Source organism: Cotesia glomerata, linkage group LG1 (genome assembly GCF_020080835.1).
Source record: "Cotesia glomerata isolate CgM1 linkage group LG1, MPM_Cglom_v2.3, whole genome shotgun sequence".
NCBI lineage: Eukaryota > Metazoa > Arthropoda > Insecta > Hymenoptera > Braconidae > Cotesia > Cotesia glomerata.
In genome coordinates, this window is record NC_058158.1 from 1915275 (window position 1) to 1935869 (window position 20595).

Genomic DNA, 20595 nt, shown 5'->3' on the forward strand with positions numbered 1-20595 from the left:
AAAAATTGACATGTAGGAATTTTAATACATTAAAAATGCAATTTTTTTTTTTTAATAATTTTTTTGTTAAAAAAAAATTCAAAAATGATCAAGACTGCTAACTTTAATGTGATGTTAAATAAAACAAATTTTTGTTTCTTCTTAAATCATCAATTAGATTTTTAATAGTTTTAAGAATTTTTTTAACAAATAAATTATCGCAAAAAAAATTAGGAAAAAAAATTGACATGTAGAAATTTTAATAAATTAAATATGAAATTTTTATTAATTATTTTTTATAAAAATTTTTTTTTTCAAAAAAAAACATTTGTTTCTTCTTAAATCATCAATTAGATGTTGTATAAATTTAAGAATTTTTTTAACAAACAAATTATGGCAAAAAAATGACCTGTAGAAATTTTAATAAATTAAAAATGCAATTTTTTTTAATAATTTTTGATAAAAAATTTTTTTGTTAAAGAAAATTAAAAAATAGTTAAGACTGCTAATTTTAATGTGATATTAAAAATAAACAAACTTTTGTTTCTTCTTAAATCATCAATTAGATTTTTAATAGTTTTAAGAATTTTTTTAACAAATAAATTATCGCAAAAAAAATTAGGAAAAAAAATTGACATGTAGAAATTTTAATAAATTAAATATGAAATTTTTATTAATTATTTTTTATAAAAATTTTTTTTGTTAAAAAAAAAACATTTGTTTCTTCTTAAATCATCAATTAGATGTTGAATAAATTTAAGAATTTTTTTAACAAACAAATTATGGCAAAAAAATGACATGTAGAAATTTTAATAAATTAAAAATGCAATTTTTTTTAATAATTTTTTTGTTAAAGAAAATTAAAAAATAGTCAAAACTGCTAACTTTAATGTGATATTAAAAATAAACAAACTTTTGTTTCTTCTTAAATCATCAATTAGATTTTTAATAGTCTTAAAAATTTTTCTAACAAATAAATTATGGCAAAAAAAAAATAACGGAGGAATTTTAGTAATTTAAAAATGCAATTTTTTTTTAATAATTTTTTAGAAAAAATTTTTTTGTTAAAAAACATTAAAAATGGTCAAGACTGCTAACTTTAATGTGATGTTAGATAAAACAAACTTTTGTTTCTTCTTAAATCATCAATTAGATTTTTAATAGTTTTGAGAATTTTTTTAACAAATAAATTATGGCAAAAAAATTAGGAAAAAAAATTGACATTTAGAAATTTTAATAAATTAAAAATGCAATTTTTCATAAAAAATTTTTTTATTAAAAAAAAATTGAAAAATGGTCAAGACTGCTAACTTTAATGTGATGTTTAAAAAAACAAACTTTTGTTTCTTCTTAAACCATCAATTAGATGTTTAATAGTTTAAAAATTTTTTTTCGACAAATAAATTATGACAAAGAAAAATTGACCTATAAAAATTTTAATGAATTAAAAATGCAATTTTTTTGTTAAAAAAAAAATTAAAAAATGATCAAGACTGCTAACTTTAATGTGATGTTAAATAAAACAATCTTTTGTTTCTTCTTAAAACACCATTTAGATATTTAATAGTTTGAAAAATTTTTTTTGGTAAATAAATTATGGCAAAAAAAAATTAAGAAAAAAATTGATCTATAGAAATTTTAATAAATTAAAAATGCAATTTTTTAAAAATAATTTTTCATAAAAATTTTTTTTGTTAAAAAAAAATTAAAAAATGGTCAAGACTGCTAACTTTAATGTGATATTAAATAAAACAAACTTTTGTTTCTTCTTAAATCATCAATTGATTTTAAGAAATTTTCAACAACTAAATTATGGCAAAAAAAAAGTTAGGAAAAAAATTTACCTGTAGTAATTTTAATGAATTAAAAATACATTTTTTTTTTTAATTTTTTTGTTAAAAAAAAATTAAAAAATGGTCAAGACTACTAACTTTAATGTGATGTTTAAAAAAACAAACTTTTGTTTCTTTTTAAACCATCAATTAGATATTTAAGTTTAAAAATTTTTTAGACTTTTTTAAAAATTGACCTATAGAAATTTTAATAAATTAAAAATGCAATTTTTTTGTTAAAAAAAAATTAAAAAATGATCAAGACTGCTAACTTTAATGTGATGTTAAATAGAACAATCTTTTGTTTCTCCTTAAATCACCATTTAGATATTTAATAGTTTGAAAAATTTTTTTTGGTAAATAAATTATGGCAAAAAAAAAATTAAGAAAAAAATTGATCTATAGAAATTTTAATAAATTAAAAATGCAATTTTTTAAAAATAATTTTAATAAAAATTTTTTTTGTTAAAAAAAAATTAAAAAATGGTCAAGACTGCTAACTTTAATCTGATGTTAAATAAAACAAACTATTTCATCTTAAATCATCAATTAGATTTTTATTGATAATTAATTTATACAGTACTATAATAGGCAAGTTTTCACAAATTTATCAACATAAAGAAATAATAGAAAAATAATTTCATCCAGTTAAATAATCCCACTCCATTATTCATATACATTTTTATAAAAAAATTCAGCATACTTTAATTGTCTTTTAAATACCGACATTAATTTTTATTTTATTTATTTTTACTGATAAGTTTAAATATTAATTTTATTTTTTTTTATTTTTTTTAAATACACACCAATATTTAGGCCAACTTTAACAGGCACAAAGGATCAATTTTGACATTTATATTGATAATTAGCTAGTACTTTTCTAATCACATTTATTTTTTTTTAAACTTTGATAACGCACGTCTTTATAACAAAAATAATCATTACAAGAGTGCTCAGCCGTTTAATGCAAAAATAATTTTTTTTATTATTTTTTACAACTAATTTTTTTTTTTCCTGAATTGCAGTTAAATACACTTTTAAATTTTTTTAAAATAACAAATTATTAACCACCCGATAATTGAGCGTATGACGATTAAAACTAAATAAGTATTCAGACTTGACATTGTCAACTTTCTAATTAATTATTTTTATTTTAATTAATTATTTGGAATATTCGAAATAGTCTGATTTTTTTTTATAGGTATATTTAACCATATATATATATATATATATATATATATATATATATATATATATATATATATATATATATATATATATATATATGTATATATGTATATATATTATATATACAATAATTAAACAGTCTTCTTAATGAAAAAAGGTTATTTACATTTTTTTTTTTTTTTTTTTTTTTTTTTTAAAATGAACAATTATATTAACAGTAAATGTTTTTATTTCTCATGTACGATAGCGTTAAAAAAAATGATTAATCATAAAATAAAGAGTTATTGTCTTTAAATATTTGAGTGTCAATAATCATAATAATAATAAATCTTTGTACATCTGTGCAACGTAAAATATTCAACAATGATGAAACAGTAAATTATGATAGTGAAGATGTATGGTTGATAAAATGATAATTAAGATTTAGATGTAAAGTCTACGAAAAAGTACACAGCACTTGTGTCATGTTTCGTAACATGTAGAATGTAAGTAGCGTATGAAAAGTGACGCATGAAAGAGCTATTCAGCTAGTAGAGGCGACATGAGAAACAGTAAATGGCGTGACTTGATAGAGAAAACACCTGTTGCAGACTCTGACTGGTTTAGTATGTCCGTAACGAGGTAATGGGACATTGTTGCTGCTGCAACGCCCACAAAATACTTTGCCGCAGTTTCTGCAATGGTGTCTCCGTCTTACGACAGTGAATCCCGCTTGACAAGCCATGCATCGCGGAGCATCGTTGTCTGGAATCCATGCGGGCGCTCTTTCCACACACTCCTCGCCGCGTTCTGTCGTTATAGGACACACTGAAATTTATCAAACATTTTTATTAGTTCCAAATAAAAAAAATCATTTAAAATTTTAATAATAAATTAATTATAATTTTTTATTAAATTAATTGTAATTTTTTATTAAATTAATTGTAATTTTTTATTAAATTAATTATAATTTTTTATTAAATTAATTATAATTTTTTATTAAATTAATTATAATTTTTTATTAAATTAATTATAATTTTTTATTAAATTAATTATAATTTTTTATTAAATTAATTATAATTTTTTATTAAATTAATTATAATTTTTTATTAAATTAATTATAATTTTTTTATTAAATTTTTCATTTAAAGCTTCTTGAAAAAAAAATTTCAGTGAAAAAAAATTTCAGATAGTAGCTAGTATAATCCAGATTACAATAAGTATAATCCAGATATCACTCAGTATAATCTGGGATGATATCCAGTGTCATATTGTTTTTACCGTGTATCACTGACAACTATCTATTTTTTTAATTTTTATAACAAATTAGTTACAATAAAAAAAATTTTTTTTTGACTTGGAATTTTTGAAATTAAATTTTTCATTAAAAATTCTCTAACTAAAAATACTATTAATTAAACAAAATTATTTAATTACTTGAATATTCATTCATTAATTAAATACCTGCTCTATTACTGACAGCTGTCAATTTTAAAAATTTTTATAACCAATTAATCACAATAAAAAATATTATTTAAAAAAATTTTTGTTCACTTGGAATATATTAAATTAAATTTTCCATTAAAAATTTTTTAAGTAAAAATACTGATACACAAAATTATTTAATTACTTGAATATTCATTCATTAATTGAATATATGCTCGATCGCTGACAACTATTGATTTTTTTAATTTTTATAACAAATTAATTACAATAAAAAAAATTCTTTATTTTTTTTTTGAAAAGTGGAATTTTTTTAAGTAAAAATACTATTACAAAAAATGATTTAATTACTTAAATATTTATTCGTTAATTAAATATCTGCTCTATCAGACAGTTGGCTTCACACTGCTGGTAAATAAGTTTAAAGTCTTACTTTAAGTTTAAGTCAAATCAATTGTTTGCTCTTTAGCATCTCCAAATGTGTATTGAAATCATTTTTTTTTTTTTAATAAATTATTTAAAGTACTTAATCAATCAACCTTGACCGTTAATCAGAAAAATTGATTTACTTATAAAAAAGTGACTATTGAAGTATTATTTTTAAACTTTATCGTATTCTTATCTATATTTTTATTCTTATCTATAAATTACTTCTTGCTGACTAATTTATATATTTCTTTCTCTTCACTAAAGAAGACAAAATATTTAATGTCTGTACAATAAATTGTAATAATTAAAATTTTTTTGTTAATTCTTATAATTTAATTTTTAATTTTTTTAAATTAAATTTTTATAATTAAATTATAATAAAAAAAAAAATTCCACATGTAGAAATTAAAAAAAAATATTTTTTTTTATAATAATAAATTTGTCATAAAAATTCTAAGACATCTGAATTTTTTTAATTCATAAAATTATAATTAAAAAAAAAAATTTACTCGTACTTTTTAAAATTTTTTTTACAAATTTTTTTCAATAATAAAAATTTAAAAAATGATAAAAAATGTCTGATAATTTAAATTTCATCTTCGAAAAAACAATACTAATTCAACAATTTTTTATTTTTTTATTAATTAATTTATAATTTAATTAACACTTAAAAAAAATTGCACATATGATTTTTTAAATCTACTAAATGTGAAATTTTTTCTTTGAATATTTTTTTAATAATCTATATAACAAAAAAACTTATAAAAATTATCAGATGTCGGCTAATTTAATTTTTAATACTAAAGTTAGCTGACGCTTTTAATTTTTCTTCAATAATTAAATAAGAACAAAAAAATATTTTTTAAAAATTACACTTAGAGTTTTTCAAGTTTTTTTACAATTGAAATTTTTTTTTATTTTTTAAAATAATTTTTTCACTAAAAAAAAATTCTAAAAATTTTTAGATATCGGCTAACTTAATCAATGATACTAAAGTTAGCCGATGCTTTTAATTTTTTGATTTTTTTTCAATACTTTTTAAAAATTGCACTTAAAATTTTTCAAGTTTTTTACAACTGAATTTTTGTTTCAATTTTTTCAATAAAAAAAAACTAAAAATTTTTAGATATCAAACTTAATTAATGACAATTTTAATTAAAAAACTAAAATAAAAATACTAACTCGTATCATTATCATTACCAATGCTGGTAATAGAATCCTCCTCCTGATCATCATCATCATCATCGTCTTCCTGATTCAAGTCTTGTCTCTCAAGACTACTACTCAATATCTCATTGGAATGTAAAGTATCATCATTAGGCGACTGAACATCACCAGTCCCACCAATATTATTATTATTATTATTATTATTATTATTCTTCGCATCAACATTCTCCTGGTCAGTCTCCCCAGGCACACTAGTACTGTTCATAAGGAAGACACACTTAAGAATATTCCTCAAATCAGAAGCGAAGTTAGTCTGCAGCTGATCAGCTACCCCGGCAATGCAAACAAACAGCCTATGAACCAGATCCTCAGAGGACCTGAATTTCGCCCTAATCTGATTTCTATTCGCAATTTCCGCGGCCTGCATCGCCAGGGCTATCTCTTCATCATCCTGGCAGTCGCTCTGGAACTCACTAGTTTCAGAGCTCGAATCATAGCTAGAACTCGAGTCAACATCCTGATTAGATCTCTGAATCAGGGAGATATTTATTTTAGGATTTTTAACCCCCCTATTTTTCGGGGACTTGTCCCTCAATTCACTCCTGCCACCACTAACATTAGCATCATCAATCGCATCATCAATTGCATCAACAGCAGGACTAATAATCCCAGTTTTATCCGTCCTGCGACCTAGCCCATCATTAGGCATCTCTTCCTTATTTTTCTCACTAAAATTCTTCCTCATCTTAGTTATCTGCTCAGCCCTGGACCTCCTGTGGTCCAGCAGCTTGCGATTGGGCGGCGACAACCCGCTAGAATTATTTCTCTGTCCCAGATTGTGATTCTTCTGCGACATATCATTGCGCGAGGACTCAAACTGGCAATTCAAACGCGAGCTGCTCCTCCGAGGGCTGTGATGATGATTGCTAAAATTAGGCATCTGCCTCATATTATTCTGCGTGGGATGCAAAGATCCTCCATAGCTCGTCAGCCTCGGATTAACACACCGATCCACAGAATTAGACCTCGAGCTCTCAGTACTTAATGACAAATTATATGCCAATTTTTCCTGGACACTATTGTGATTTTTTTTAACTATTTTCCGCTCAAATCTTCGCTGTCGTTTTTTTAATTTAAATTCTTTGGCCTTACGCACTGACATTTTGTGCTGGGCGTATCGCTCGATATTACTTCCTATTTTATTATTTATATCCTGGTGTGACGTAGACGGACAATTTTTGCATTTAATATCCTGCCAGAATTCTTTGGTCGTAGCTGCTGTTGATGGGTTTATATTTAGATTTAAATTCTCCCAATTGTCCGAGTAATTTATTTGTATTGAAGTGTTAGAGTCACAGACAGACACCTGTCCGTTTCCATAAGCCACACCCACAAATTCTTCATTGGTTCCGTTAAAATTTGATGATATTCTATCGGATATTTTGGACGACTCACTATTACAATTACAATTACTATTACTACTATTGGAAACACAATTATTACATCTTAAGGGACAAACACAAGACTCCGAAGTCGAGCTTAAATTTTTATCATCTTGTATTTCATTGGCAAAAGTTTTTTTTTCTTCCGGGCTCTTATCATACAAACTGGTATTTTCTGAAGAAATAACTGTGCAAATACCCGAGTCAGTTTGTTCTGATATTTCATTACCGCAATCTTCTAATAATAAATTAGAAAGAGTTTTATTAGCTTCTGAAATAAGTTTCTTAGCTTTATTATCAACAAGCGAATTATCATCTGTAATATTATTATTATCATGTGTAATAAGATAATTTTGTGGCAAGTCAACATTAACATTTGTACTGAGACTCTGATTTTGACTCGACATATTATCATTATTATTATTATAAAAATTATCTGGGGTATTATCATTATTTTTATTTCCTATTTGGTCATCTTGGTATTGTAATGATTCATTACTTTCAGTGTAATGAGACTCTGTTGAATTAAAATCAAGACCAGACTGTTCGGTACTGTTACTATTAGCTGGATTAGTAGTCGTAGAAATTAATTGCGCTGTAAGTTTACTATTGGAATTATGATTGTGATGGAATCTATCGGCTCTTTGATCCTCGTTTATCGGGAGTACTGAGGCTGTTTCTCGTCGATTTACTGAATTAATTAACAGGTGATCTTGACGACGACGGCTATCGGAATCGGCATTAGTATTAGCGTTAGTGTTAGTATTGCCATTATCATCATCATCAATTACCACTCGCAAACTTGATTCTCCTCCATTTAACAATGACGAATAGGCGTGTGGATACGCGGCCACTGTTGTGGTGATAATACTACGGTGATTATCCTCATCCTCGCTGTTACCTGATACAGATACAGCTTGCTGTAATTTTCTTTCACCTTTAACATTAACTCCCACCTTGCTCTCCTGGGTCATTATTTCGACCACATCATTAGCCACTTCGTCCATGTTCGTGCCATTGTTTTTGGTCACGGTGTAAAAATCTACGACGAAGTTTTTGCAGTTTGGGTAGTCGGAGTAGAAATTGTGGACGAAGTTTTCGAGCTCGTGCTGGCAGGCGTTGCGTGTTGAGGGGGATATTGGGACAGATGGTTCTTCGTTTGAGCACAGGAGCTTTTCGAGCATGTACAGCTCGCGGTTGTTCAGGGTCCAGAGGAGTTCGCGGATTTTTAACAAAAGATTCTGCAAAAATAAATCATTCTTTTAATATATTATTAAGAGTATAAGGAATCTCTAGGTACTTAATTAAGAAATTACCTTGTATCTTGTGAAATATTGACCTTTTTAAAGATATAAGCTCATCCCGATGTTACACTCATCGAGACCTTTCATTTGAGTACCCACATCAATTTTTTATATATTTTATATATTTATACATATGTATATATGAAAAATATATCAAAATGCATGTGGGTATTCAAATGAAAGCTCTTGATGAGTGTAACATCAAGATGAGCTTACATCTTTCAAAATATCAATACTTAAGGTAGTTATTGCGTGAAAGGCATTTCAACGGAAAATTATGAATTTTTTTTTATTGAAAGATAAATATATTAATAATTCACTACCAAAATTTCAGATCAATTGACCGCACTGTTTTTCAGTAATTAATTTTCGAAATTACATCTCTTACACGTAGAGGTATAGAGAGATGGTAAAGTTAGTATGAAATCTTCTGTACCACTCGAGTGGGCCAAAGATTTCATACTAACTTTACCATCTCTCTATACCTCTACGTATAAAAAATGCAATTTCGAAAATTAATCACTCAAAAATGGTGCGGTCAATTGATCTGAAATTTTGGTAGTGAATTATAAATTTATTTATCTTTCGATAAAAAAAAATGTCATGACTTTCTGTTGAAATGCCTATCACGCAACAACTATCTTAAGAAATGACCTTGTATTTTGTGAAATATTGACATTTTTAAAGATATAAGCTCATCCCGAAGTTACACTCATTGAGACCTTTTATTTGAGTACCCACATCGATTTTTCATATATTTATATATCGCGTGACTAATGCAAAAAGGTCGCATAGCTACAGGTTAGTAGGGATCCATGCTAAAAGGGCGCATAAAAAAAATTTTTTTTGCCATTCTTCTTAAAATCACTCGAAACACAAAGATATGTAAAAAAAAAAAATTCGAGCATCCTAAAGCTAAAAGGGCGTAACTCAAGACATGCGCCCTTTTAGCTTTTAGAAAAGTAGTGCCTAAAGCTAAAAGGGCGCATAAAAAAAATTTATGTTTTTATATAAAATTTTGATAAATAGCTTCACAAGACATGAAATCAAAAAATTTAATAAATAAAAAAAAATTTCTTAACTACCGGTCCCTATACGATTGTAACTTTATATTTCTCTCTTAGACAAAGAAGAATTTTGAAAAAAAAACACTCTGCTACGTAATAGATTTTTTAGTTATCTATTTCATAGCAGAGCGTTTTTTTCGAAATTCTCATTTGTTTAAAAGAAAAACATAAAACTGCAATAGTTTTATAATTATGAGTGCAACAAGGATAATACCGTTTCTTACAGTGAGTGCGACGCGAAAAAAAGAGGAGATCGGCTGTTAAGTACTTAAACAATATTGAAAAAATAATAATTTTAAACTATTTTTATACAAGCAATAGATAAATAAATTAATCGAAAACTAATGAGATTGAAATAAAAAATAAATTACTACAATCACGCATATTTAAAAATTTTTTGAAAATATTTTCAATTGTAATTTTAAAAGAGTGTATGTTTAGTTAGAATATGCCTCTCTCGTGTGACTCTACCGTTTTTTTTTTTAATTTTTAGGCTAAAAATAAGCATTTTTATGAAATATTTAGAAAAAAAATTTATAGGCTCTTTTATCTTTAGGTCATAAAATTTTAAAATTCCCAAAGCTAAAAGGGCGCACAATAAGAGACATACGCCCTTTTAGCTTTAAGAAATCGATGCTTCATTTTTAGGCGAAGAATATGTCAACCAGTCGATTGGTGATAAAAAAAAAAAATTATGCGCCCTTTTACCTTTTGGCACGCGATATATTATAAATATGTATATATAAAAAATATATGAAAATTCATGTGGGTACTCAAATGAAAGCTCTTGATGAGTAGAACATCGAGATGAGCTTATATCTTTAAAAATATCAATAATTAAGAAATGATCTTTTATCTTGTGAAATATTGACATTTTTAAAGATATAAGCTTATTTCAATGTTACACTCATTGAGACCTTTTATTTGAGTACCCACATCAATTTTTCGTATATTTTATACATTATATATATTTCACAAATACCATATATGTGAAATATATAAAAAATGCCATGTGGGTACTTAAATGAAAGCTCTTGATAAGTGTAACATCAGGATGAGCTTATATCTTTAAAAATGTCAAGATTTACGAAAGTACAGTTCAATTTAACAGAATTCATTATTTAATACAACAAAATATTAATTATTTATAGTTCACAAATCACGGCGGTCACATAGTTACTGCAAGATTACTAGTTTCTATTAATTAATTAGAAAAATTAAAAGAAAGTTTACCTTCACTGTTAAAAAGATTAGTTTGACTAAAAAAAAAAAAATTTCTTGATAACCAAGAATTTTATTTTAACTCGAAAAATTTATTGTTTTCCTTATTATAATTTTTTTTTCTTTTAAATCAAGCTAACCTTTCTTATCTCTATTAAAATAAAATCTAATCAAATTATTCAAATAAAATTTAGTACAAAATATAAAATATATTTCAGTGGACATAAAAAAAAATTGAACCTTGGTAAAAAAAAACTAAAATAGATGATTGAGTCCTTACTCTAAATGGTCTAAACATTTCACTGATTGTATCAGCAGAATTCAGGCACAGAGGACCACCAGGAGGAGCCAAGAGCCCAGAAACAATAGCAAGCCTCGGAATGGTAAACATTAGAGCAGGGTCATAGTTGTCGACATCAGCTTGATTTAGCAACCCGCGCTCTAGAGCTCTCTGGAGTGTTTCCGAGAACAAAACACAGACTAATTCCTGCTGCTCGTACTCCTTTGTCGACTTAACTGGCACCATTGCCGCGACGTAGCAGAGCTCGAAATCGGCAAACAATCTGTCGAATATTTTCAGCGACTCGATCAATTTTTCCGTCTCCATAGGATTGTGTACTTGAAACAGCTCCTGTTGAGTGAGCAAATAGTTATTATCATTATCATTATTTAAATAAAGAGATAAGAGGACATACGCATACATGGAAGATCATTAGCACAAATGAATAGTAAATACCTTTAAATTCATGTGACCTTTGAGCGCGTGCTCTCGCAAAAGATTGCGCACTATTTCGAGAGATTTAGTGAGTGCTTTGGCTAAAGGTCTCATCGCTGAACTTTCAACCTCGCGGTTCATTATTGATGAGCCCGCGGCCAGACACTCGGCGCCGAACCAAAGCTGACCCGCCAAATTCTCCTGCATCACGTCGTCCGGGAATTTAACGCGAAAATCCCGGTTCGCTCGGCTGTCCGGTATCAGCTCGTCCATTATTTGATTGCAGATCGTTAAAACTTTGTCCTGACAATGCCGTAACTGGTTTACCAGGGTTGTGCAACGCTCTGGCTCCTGTCGACCGTCGAATGAGTCCAGCTCGCAAGCTACTGCTGTGAGAGCTTCGTTAGCGTAGAAAAATTGAGCCAGTAAACTCGTATCGTCTCTCTAGATTGACAAAAAATAAAAAATATTAATAAATATTTTTTTTATAAAATTTGGTAAATATTTACAAGTCGGGTCACTATTTTAATTTTTATTTTTTTGAATGAAATTTCTATTTGGTTTTATTGATGTTTTTTTTTTTAAAAAAAAAAATAGGGTAAATGACCCCATTACTGACACTTTCTTCAATTTTGGTACTTATTTAATTAATTAAATCATTAATTTCAATAATAAATATATTATTTATAATTTTTAAGACCTTTTGATCAAAAAAATTGTTAATTTTTATTCCAAGTATAACATTTTTTCATTGAAAGAAAAAGTGCCGCTGGGGTCTTTTACCTTACATAAAAAAATGAACAATTAAAAAAAAAAATTGATTATTAAAGTTTACTAAATATTTACAAGTTGGATCATTATTTTAATTTTTATTTTTTTGAATGAAATTTCTATTTGATTTTATTGATATTTTTTTTAAAAATATATAAAAAAATGAACAATTATAGTAAATATTTTTTTAATAAAATTTTGTAAATATTTACAAATCGGGTAAACTATTTTAATTTTCATTTTTTTGAATGAAATTTCTATTTGATTTTATTGATTTTTTTTTTGAAAATATATAAAAAAAATGAACAACTAAAAAAAAAGTTGATTATCACAATTTTAACAAATTTTCAAAAAAATTTATAATTTTTTTAGAAAATTGTGATATTCAATTTTTTTTAAATTCATTTTTTTATGTATTTTTCAAAAAAAAATATATCAAAAACATTTTGTAAATAATTACCATTTATGATAAATTTTAAAAGTGGTCAACCATTTTAATTTTCATTTTTTAAAATGAAATTTCTATTCGATTTTATTGACATTTTTTTTTTTTGAAAAATACATTAAAAAATGAAAAATTAAAAAAAAAGTTGATTATCACAATTTTAACAAATTTTCAAAAAAATTTATAATTTTTTTAGAAAATTGTGATATTCAACTTTTTAATTTTTAAATTATTCTTTTTTTTATGTACTTTTCAAAAAAAAAATATAAAATAGAAATTTTATCCAAAAACATGAGCCAAAATTTTTTCCAACTTTTGAAGGCTAAAAAGCTATCGAAATCTCAATTTTTTTCTTTCACGACATTTTTTATCATAAATGCGCCGTAAAAACAATCAGAAAAAAATAAAATTTTAAAATGTTAATAGCCCAAAATGGGATTGACCCCACTTGTAAATAATTACCTAAAATTATCATTATTTTTTTTTTTTTTTTTTTTTTTAAATTAAGGCCGATTAATTTACCTCACCTTGGATTTGAAATAAATATTTAAATAAATTTTTTATTACATAATTTGAGAAAATATACTTGAAGAATTTTAAGTGCTAGAAAGTGATAAGTCTACCGTGAAAAATTCTTTGTTCGCTTTATTTTGCTGATGATATTTTTTGTTAACGGTTTAATTTAATCTCGATAGGAATTACTGTGCTCAATGAGTCATTTATTAACCATACAAGTACCAGTTCTGTTAAATTACCTGTCTCTGTAATTAACACACAAATAACACTCTGACAACATTGACATTCACTCGAGCATTTAGTAAACCAATTTAAATAAAATTTCCATGTTTTTTTTTTAATATTTTTTTTTTCAATGCCTAAATAAATATAAATTTTTTTTTTTTTCGATAAGATTTATTTATAAAACATCGTCAATCTTATAGAGCCAGATTTATAATAAATAATAATAAAATAGCAACCGGCAGATTGAAGCGTGACATTTTGATCTATAAAAAAATAAAAACAAGCATTATTGAGCGCATTTGTTTTTAGTTGCACTTATATTATTGACCTCGATAAAAACGGATGAGCTTAATTGATAATATTGATTGTATATACTCTGCTGGAGTGTGAGAATTCTTAAATCACCACATGGTTGTTAATACTTCATGCATCATGCATCATCCATACATAATACACTTCAATAAAAATATAACAAACACATTTTTCTCTATTATTATCTTTATATATAACTTACTAAATTTTTTTCTCACTCATTGTTATTTTTATTACAAAATATAAAATATTAAACATCAATTAATGTAAACTATTTTATGATACTGAAGTTAGCTGTAAATATTTTTTTAATTTTATAGTAAATCAATTACGATAATTTTTTTTATACAGAAAAAAATGTTTTGAGCCAAGAAAATATTTTTCTTCTTAATTATTTTCTTGAGCAAAAAAAATTTTTTTTTGACAAGAAATTTCACTTATTTCAACAAAATTAATTCTCTTGCTCTAAGAAATACGTATCTTGATCCAAGAAAATTTATTTAAGCCAAGGGCGATTCCACGGGAGACGATTTTTGACATAAATTTTTAAATCACAGTATTTGTTACTTATTTTTATACCAATTTTTTCAATTTGAGGAGGGTAAGAGCATTTGTGTTGCACGAACGTCGAAGTCTAATTTGAAAAGCAAATTAGTTTTGATAACTGCTACTAAAAAAAAACGTAGAAAAGTTGCAAAAAAAGTTACGCAAAAGTTACGCGTTTCTGATGTTTACAACGATTCTGAAGATGAACCTTAAGTCTGATAAATCGCCGACTATTCCAAACAAATAATTTATTTTAGTTACATAGGAAAGTGCTAATTAGTGATACAGCATCTATGATTTAATATCTTTAATTTAAAGTTACATGGAAATGTTTATATTCACTACAGTGAGACGTGTTGCACCCGCGATAGTTTTACGTTGCACCCGCGACTGGACAAAAAGTGAATAATTTATAATATTTATTTCTTTTAATAATTTTATTTAAATTAATAATTAGTTTGTTTTGTATTCTTTTAAAGAATGTAAAAATAATTTAATAAATATTCCATAATTAACAGACTTTTTTCATTCTAGCTTCATGACCTTTATTGGTAGGCCGATTTCGTTGCACCCGCGATAGCACTTTGAACCTCTCCTGTGTCTATTTAGACATTTTATTAAATGTTTTTTATATTAATTTTTGTAAAACAGATTACAATGTAATCCTGCGACCAGTCATTTCGTTAAAAAGAGTTTTTATTTTCTTAGTAAGAAGCCTTGAGTGAGTCTAAATGTTGCACCCGCGAGTACGGAATCGCCCTCAAGAAAATCTTGATGTTTTGAGAAAATTCAGCCTCGAAGCTCCAAAAAATTTAGTTCTTGATAGAAGTTAATTTTCTTGTCTTGAGAAAATTTCTCTCTTGCTCCAAAAAATTAAATATAAAGATAGAAGTAAATTTTCATTAATATTTTTATTGATTAACATGTCACATGGGAAGTGGCGCTGCTTCCTTAAAGTATCTAAAAATTTTGATCAAATATAAAAAATTATTGTATCAAGTATTTATGATAGAATTAAGAAATAATTACTTCCACTAAGAATAGAATTAAAAAAAAAATTTTTACTTCGGCCAACACAATTTCTTCCTTCGGGCACTCAAAAATTTTCTTGAGCCAAGAATTTTGTTCTTCAGTTAAGAAATTTTTCTTTCTGCCTAATTTTCACATATGGAATTTTTTTATAATAATTTCATTACTATAAGCCAATTTTTTATAAAATTATAAAAAAATATATAATACCTATCAACTCGGGGTTTCATTAATCAAACTAGTCAATTTAATTAAATAAATTAATTATCTCTCTTTTTTCTATTTTTTTTTTTTAGTACCCTGATAAATCTCACCGGATAAACTGTAGTATTTTTGATGAAACTAAAGTTATCAGACGTTTAAAAATTTTTAATTTTTTTTTTTAATTAAATTACAACTAAAAAGATATTACTAAAAAATTGCACTGATAATTTTTCAAGTTTTTTACATGTGAAATTTTTTTTAATTGTTTAGTTGAAATTTTTTCCATAAAAAATTTCTAAAAATTTTGAAATGTCAGCTAACTTCATTTTCATTATCTTTGCATAATAATAAAGTTAGCCGACATTTTTGGTTAATTTATTAAATTAGAACTAAAAAATAATTTTAAAAAATTGCATTTATAGATATTCAATTTTTCCACAAATAAAAATTTTTTTTAATTTTTTTGTAACTATTTATTTAATAAAAAAAAAAAAAAAATAATAAAGTTAGCCAACATTTTTGATTTTTTTCTTTTGCTTAATTTATTAAATTATAACTAAAAAATATTTTTTAAAAATTGCACTTATAGTTTTTTATGTTTTTTCTAATAATTCTTTAATATAAAAAATCATAAAATTTTTTAGATGTCGGCTAACTTTATTTTCATTAAAAAAAAAATTATAAAAATTTTTAGATTCGACTAATTTGATTTTCATTATTTTTGCAAATCTTCAAAATGTGAATTTGTTATTTCTTCAGTTTCTCTCGAAATTATAAATTATATATTTTCTTTTTATTATAATTTCATGGATATATATTGTCGATTAATCTTTTCTAAATAAATAAATAACTAAATAAATAAACAAGTGTCATAAAATTCCCTAAATATTAACTGAAAATTAAATTAGCCATTTAAAAATTTTTAGATTTTTTTTGTTATTGAAAAAATTATTAAAAACAAATAAAAAAAAAAAAATGTCACTTGTAAAAAACTTTAAAAACTAAGTGAATTTTTTTGTTTCAATTTAATTATTAAAAAAAAAAATCAAATAATTAAAAACGTCGGCTAACTTTAGTATCATAAACATTAATTCTTCTAACAATTAAATTAAAAAAAAAATTTTTTAATCCGATAACAAAATTGACACATTACTTAATCCACTTGACAATAAATATCACCTTATAAAAAATTTTATAAATATACATCCATATATGTATATGTTTATATACATTATTATATTTACAGAAAAGTACGTCATTAACAAAACTACGTTGTCTAAATTAATAAAATTTTTTCACGACAGTCATTGTCATTATCCATTCTCTCACACACTCACTCATCCATATACACACAAAAAAAAATATATATATAACACACATACTTTCCTATCTTAGAATGTAATAGCGAGTATAAAACAAAATTACACAGGTACACGATTAATTACAAGATAAAAAAACTCGGACATTATTAAAAGACATATGGCTGTCATGACATTGTCAATTAATTATTCAATTTATTTATTTTTGCGGAAACGTGATATTTAAATAAATTTTTTATCATATTCCCAGCAAGTATCTTTTAATAAAAAAAGGAAAGCAGACCTCAAAAAAAAATAGTGTAAAAAACAGTGATAGAGTGGGAGATGCAGTCGCTGATAAAAACTCAGGAACAAAAAATTAGATCTAGATAATCTAGGAAATAAATTAACAATAATAATAATAAGAATGAGGAAAATAATAAATAGCAGGTACCTTAGGTCTGTAGAACCATTTTCTGATGGACTCCATTGCCGTAGGTGCAAGTACACAATTTAAATAAAATAAAATATATGTGTACAATAATAATGATGATAATAATAATGTTGAGAGTTGAGATCTCGAGCCAGCAGATCACTACGACTTTCGCGCACCTTGTACTTGCGTCATAGCGACGCCCAATCCATACAAAGATGAACACTATTTCCACTAAAATACAATGTTTGTTTATTTAGAATAAATAAGCGCACTTATTGTTAGCTGCTGGTGACTTGTACTTACTCCATTGTTTTTTAAAATCCGTCTGTGGCTCTGGCAACTGGTTATAACTTAGCTCCTGCGAGGTATAGTAACCACTGTAGTATGTAGTATGTATTTAGTATGTACGTATGATGTGTGTACGGTTTATTTTTTTACGCCGTGGACTGCTAGTTCTACTACAGTCGCAAGTCTAGTGTGTACTTTATTAAACTTCCGACAGACGTCGCACATCTGCCCGTCGTTCTTTTAAGCTTAAACGCCGTTTAGTTTAGCTCCTGCCCGAGATTACGAGATTTACGCCACTGCGCCTGCGCTTTGAATCCGCGCATGCGCGGTTCATTTTTACAAACAAAGAAAATGTTTTATTGTCAACTGTTTGTTGTTCGGATTAGATATTTTATTTATATGAAGAAAAATGGTTATAGGCTTGCTTAAAATTATTTTATGACAATATAAATTATTGCTTGGTTTATTAGTAATTACATTTTATGACATGTTTTTATTTAATGCTCACATCGCTCAATGACATCTTCACTTCAATTTTAATCGGTAAAGAATAATCATCTCGGTAAGTTAGAAACTACTTGTTTACAAATGTTTGATAAAGAAGAAATTTTTTTTTTATGAAAATTAAGTTAGCTGACATTTAAAAATTTTTATGAAAATTAAATTAGCCATTTAAAAATTTTTAGATTTTTTTTTTTATTGAAAAAATTATTAAAAACAAATAAAAAAAAAATGTCACTTGTAAAAAACTTTAAAAACTGTAAGTGAATTTTTTTAAAAATATTTTTTTGTTTTAATTATTAAAAAAAAATTAAATAATTAAAAACGTCGGCTAACTTTAGTATCATAAATTTTTTATTGAAGAAATTTCAAACAATTAAAAAAAAAAATTTGACATGTAAAAAACTTGAAAAACTACAAGTGCAATTTTTTAGAAATATTTTTTTAATTGTAATTTAATTAAAAAAAAAAATCAAAAATTTTTAGACGTCTGCTAACTTAATTTTCAATTTTTTTTTTTATAATAAAGTTAACCGACGATTTTAATTTTTGGATTTATTTTTAATAATTAAATTAAAACAAAAAAATATTTTTTAAAAATTGCACTTATAGTTTTTTAAGTTTTTAACAGGTGAATTTTTTTTTTTATTTTTTTGTAATCATTTTTTCAATAAAAAAAATTCTAAAAATTTTTAAATGTCGGCTAACTCAATTTTTATTTTTTTTTAAATAAAAAATTGTGCTAGTTACAAACATTAATTATTTTTTTAGTAATTAAATTTATACTGAAGTTAGCTGTCAATTTTTCAAATTTTTATAACAAATTAAAATAATAAAAATGTTTTAAAAACTTTTCACTAATAATTTATAATATTTAAGTATGAAAATTAAGTTAGCCGTCATTAAAAAATTTTTAGAATTTTTTTTTATTGAAAAAATGATTGAAAAAAAATTTTCACTTGTAAAACACTTTAAAAACTGTAAGTACAATTTTTAAAAAATATTTTTTTGTTCTAATTTAATTATTAAAAAAAAAAGTTAAAATCGTCGGCTAACTTTATTATTATCATTTAAGTTATCTGTCACTTGACCAATTTTTAATTTTATTTAACAATTAAATTATTTCTAAAAAATTATTTTTAAAAAATTTCATTTTTAATTTTTTAAAATTTCTACATGTCAATTTTTTTTCCATAATTTATTTGTTAGAAAAATTCTAAAAATTGTTAAATCTGAATTAATTTTCATTAATAATTTTTTTAATTTTCATGAAAATTAATTTAGCAGATATTTAATAATTTTAAGAATTTTTCTAATAAATAAATTACTGGATAAAAAAAAATTAAAATTAAAAAATGGTCAAGTGACTGTTAACTTTAATATCATTAAATTTTCACAAGTGAAATTTTCTTATTAAATTTTTTTCATAATAATTTAAATAACACTGAAGTTTACATGAAAATTAAATTAGGCGACATTTAAAAATTTTTAGAATTTTTTTTTGTTGAAAAAATGATTACAAAAAAATAAAGAAAAAATTTTCACTTGTAAAAAACTTTAAAACCCGTAAGTGCAATTTTTTAAAAATATTTTTTTGTTTTAATTTAATTATTAAAAAACAATCAAAAAATTAAAAATGTCGGCTAACTTTAGTATCGTAACTTTACAGACATTAGAAATTTTTTTAGAATATTATAACAATTAAATTGTTCTGAAAAAAATTTAATAAAAAAATTCCACATGTAAAAATTAGAGAAAATTATCAGTGAAAATTTTTAGAAGCATTTTTAGTATTGTAAGTGATTTGTTATAAGAATTTTAAAAATTGACAGCTGTTAGCTGACTTCAGTATCATTAATTTAATTGCTGTAAAATTTATAAAAAATTATAATGTCAGTTAACTTTAGTGTCTTTAAAATTTAATGGAAAAAAATAAGAATTTGAGAGAAGTTTATTGATAATGATTGTTCAAAAACAATTTAAAGTTTACAAATATGAATTTTAATTTTGTCACTAGTCGGGAAACAATTACTTGAAGTTTTTTTTGAATTATCAAAAATATTAGATAAAATTCAAAGAATTTCATAAAAGCTATAGTGGTTTTGACAAGTTTATTCGAACAATAACTTGCTAATCAAATCTGATAAAATTTTTACCAGAAAATGGTCTGCCTTTGTCCTCTGAATTCCTTGTTTGATCTTATAGAGTTTGAAAATAAGAATGTTCAGAAATTTCTTATAAAAAATTATAACTGATCT

General features: G+C 24.6%; 1 protein-coding gene across 1 annotated transcript; it reads right to left on the bottom strand.

Moving 5' to 3' along the window:
• Nucleotides 1-3277: 3277 nt before the first annotated feature.
• LOC123258411 (lateral signaling target protein 2 homolog) lies at nt 3278-18080 on the bottom strand. The gene is made up of 6 exons (XM_044718400.1): nt 17852-18080; nt 17567-17779; nt 11788-12210; nt 11332-11682; nt 6033-8700; nt 3278-3806 (listed from the first exon to the last, which is right to left on the bottom strand). Exons 2-6 carry the CDS (start codon nt 17600-17602, stop codon nt 3523-3525), a joined length of 3762 nt encoding a protein of 1253 aa, XP_044574335.1. The 5' UTR covers nt 17603-17779; nt 17852-18080; the 3' UTR covers nt 3278-3522.
• Nucleotides 18081-20595: the final 2515 nt, after the last annotated feature.

Bases quoted from the DNA above. Each gene is read 5' to 3' on its own strand.
- LOC123258411 (XM_044718400.1), bottom strand. From the start codon at position 17,602: ATGGAGTCCATCAGAAAATGGTTCTACAGACCTAAG. The intron at 12,211-17,566 runs GTACCTGCTATT...TTGTCAATCTAG, and splicing joins AATGGTTCTACAGACCTAAG to AGAGACGATACGAGTTTACT. The intron at 11,683-11,787 runs GTATTTACTATT...CTCACTCAACAG, and splicing joins AAGGTCACATGAATTTAAAG to GAGCTGTTTCAAGTACACAA.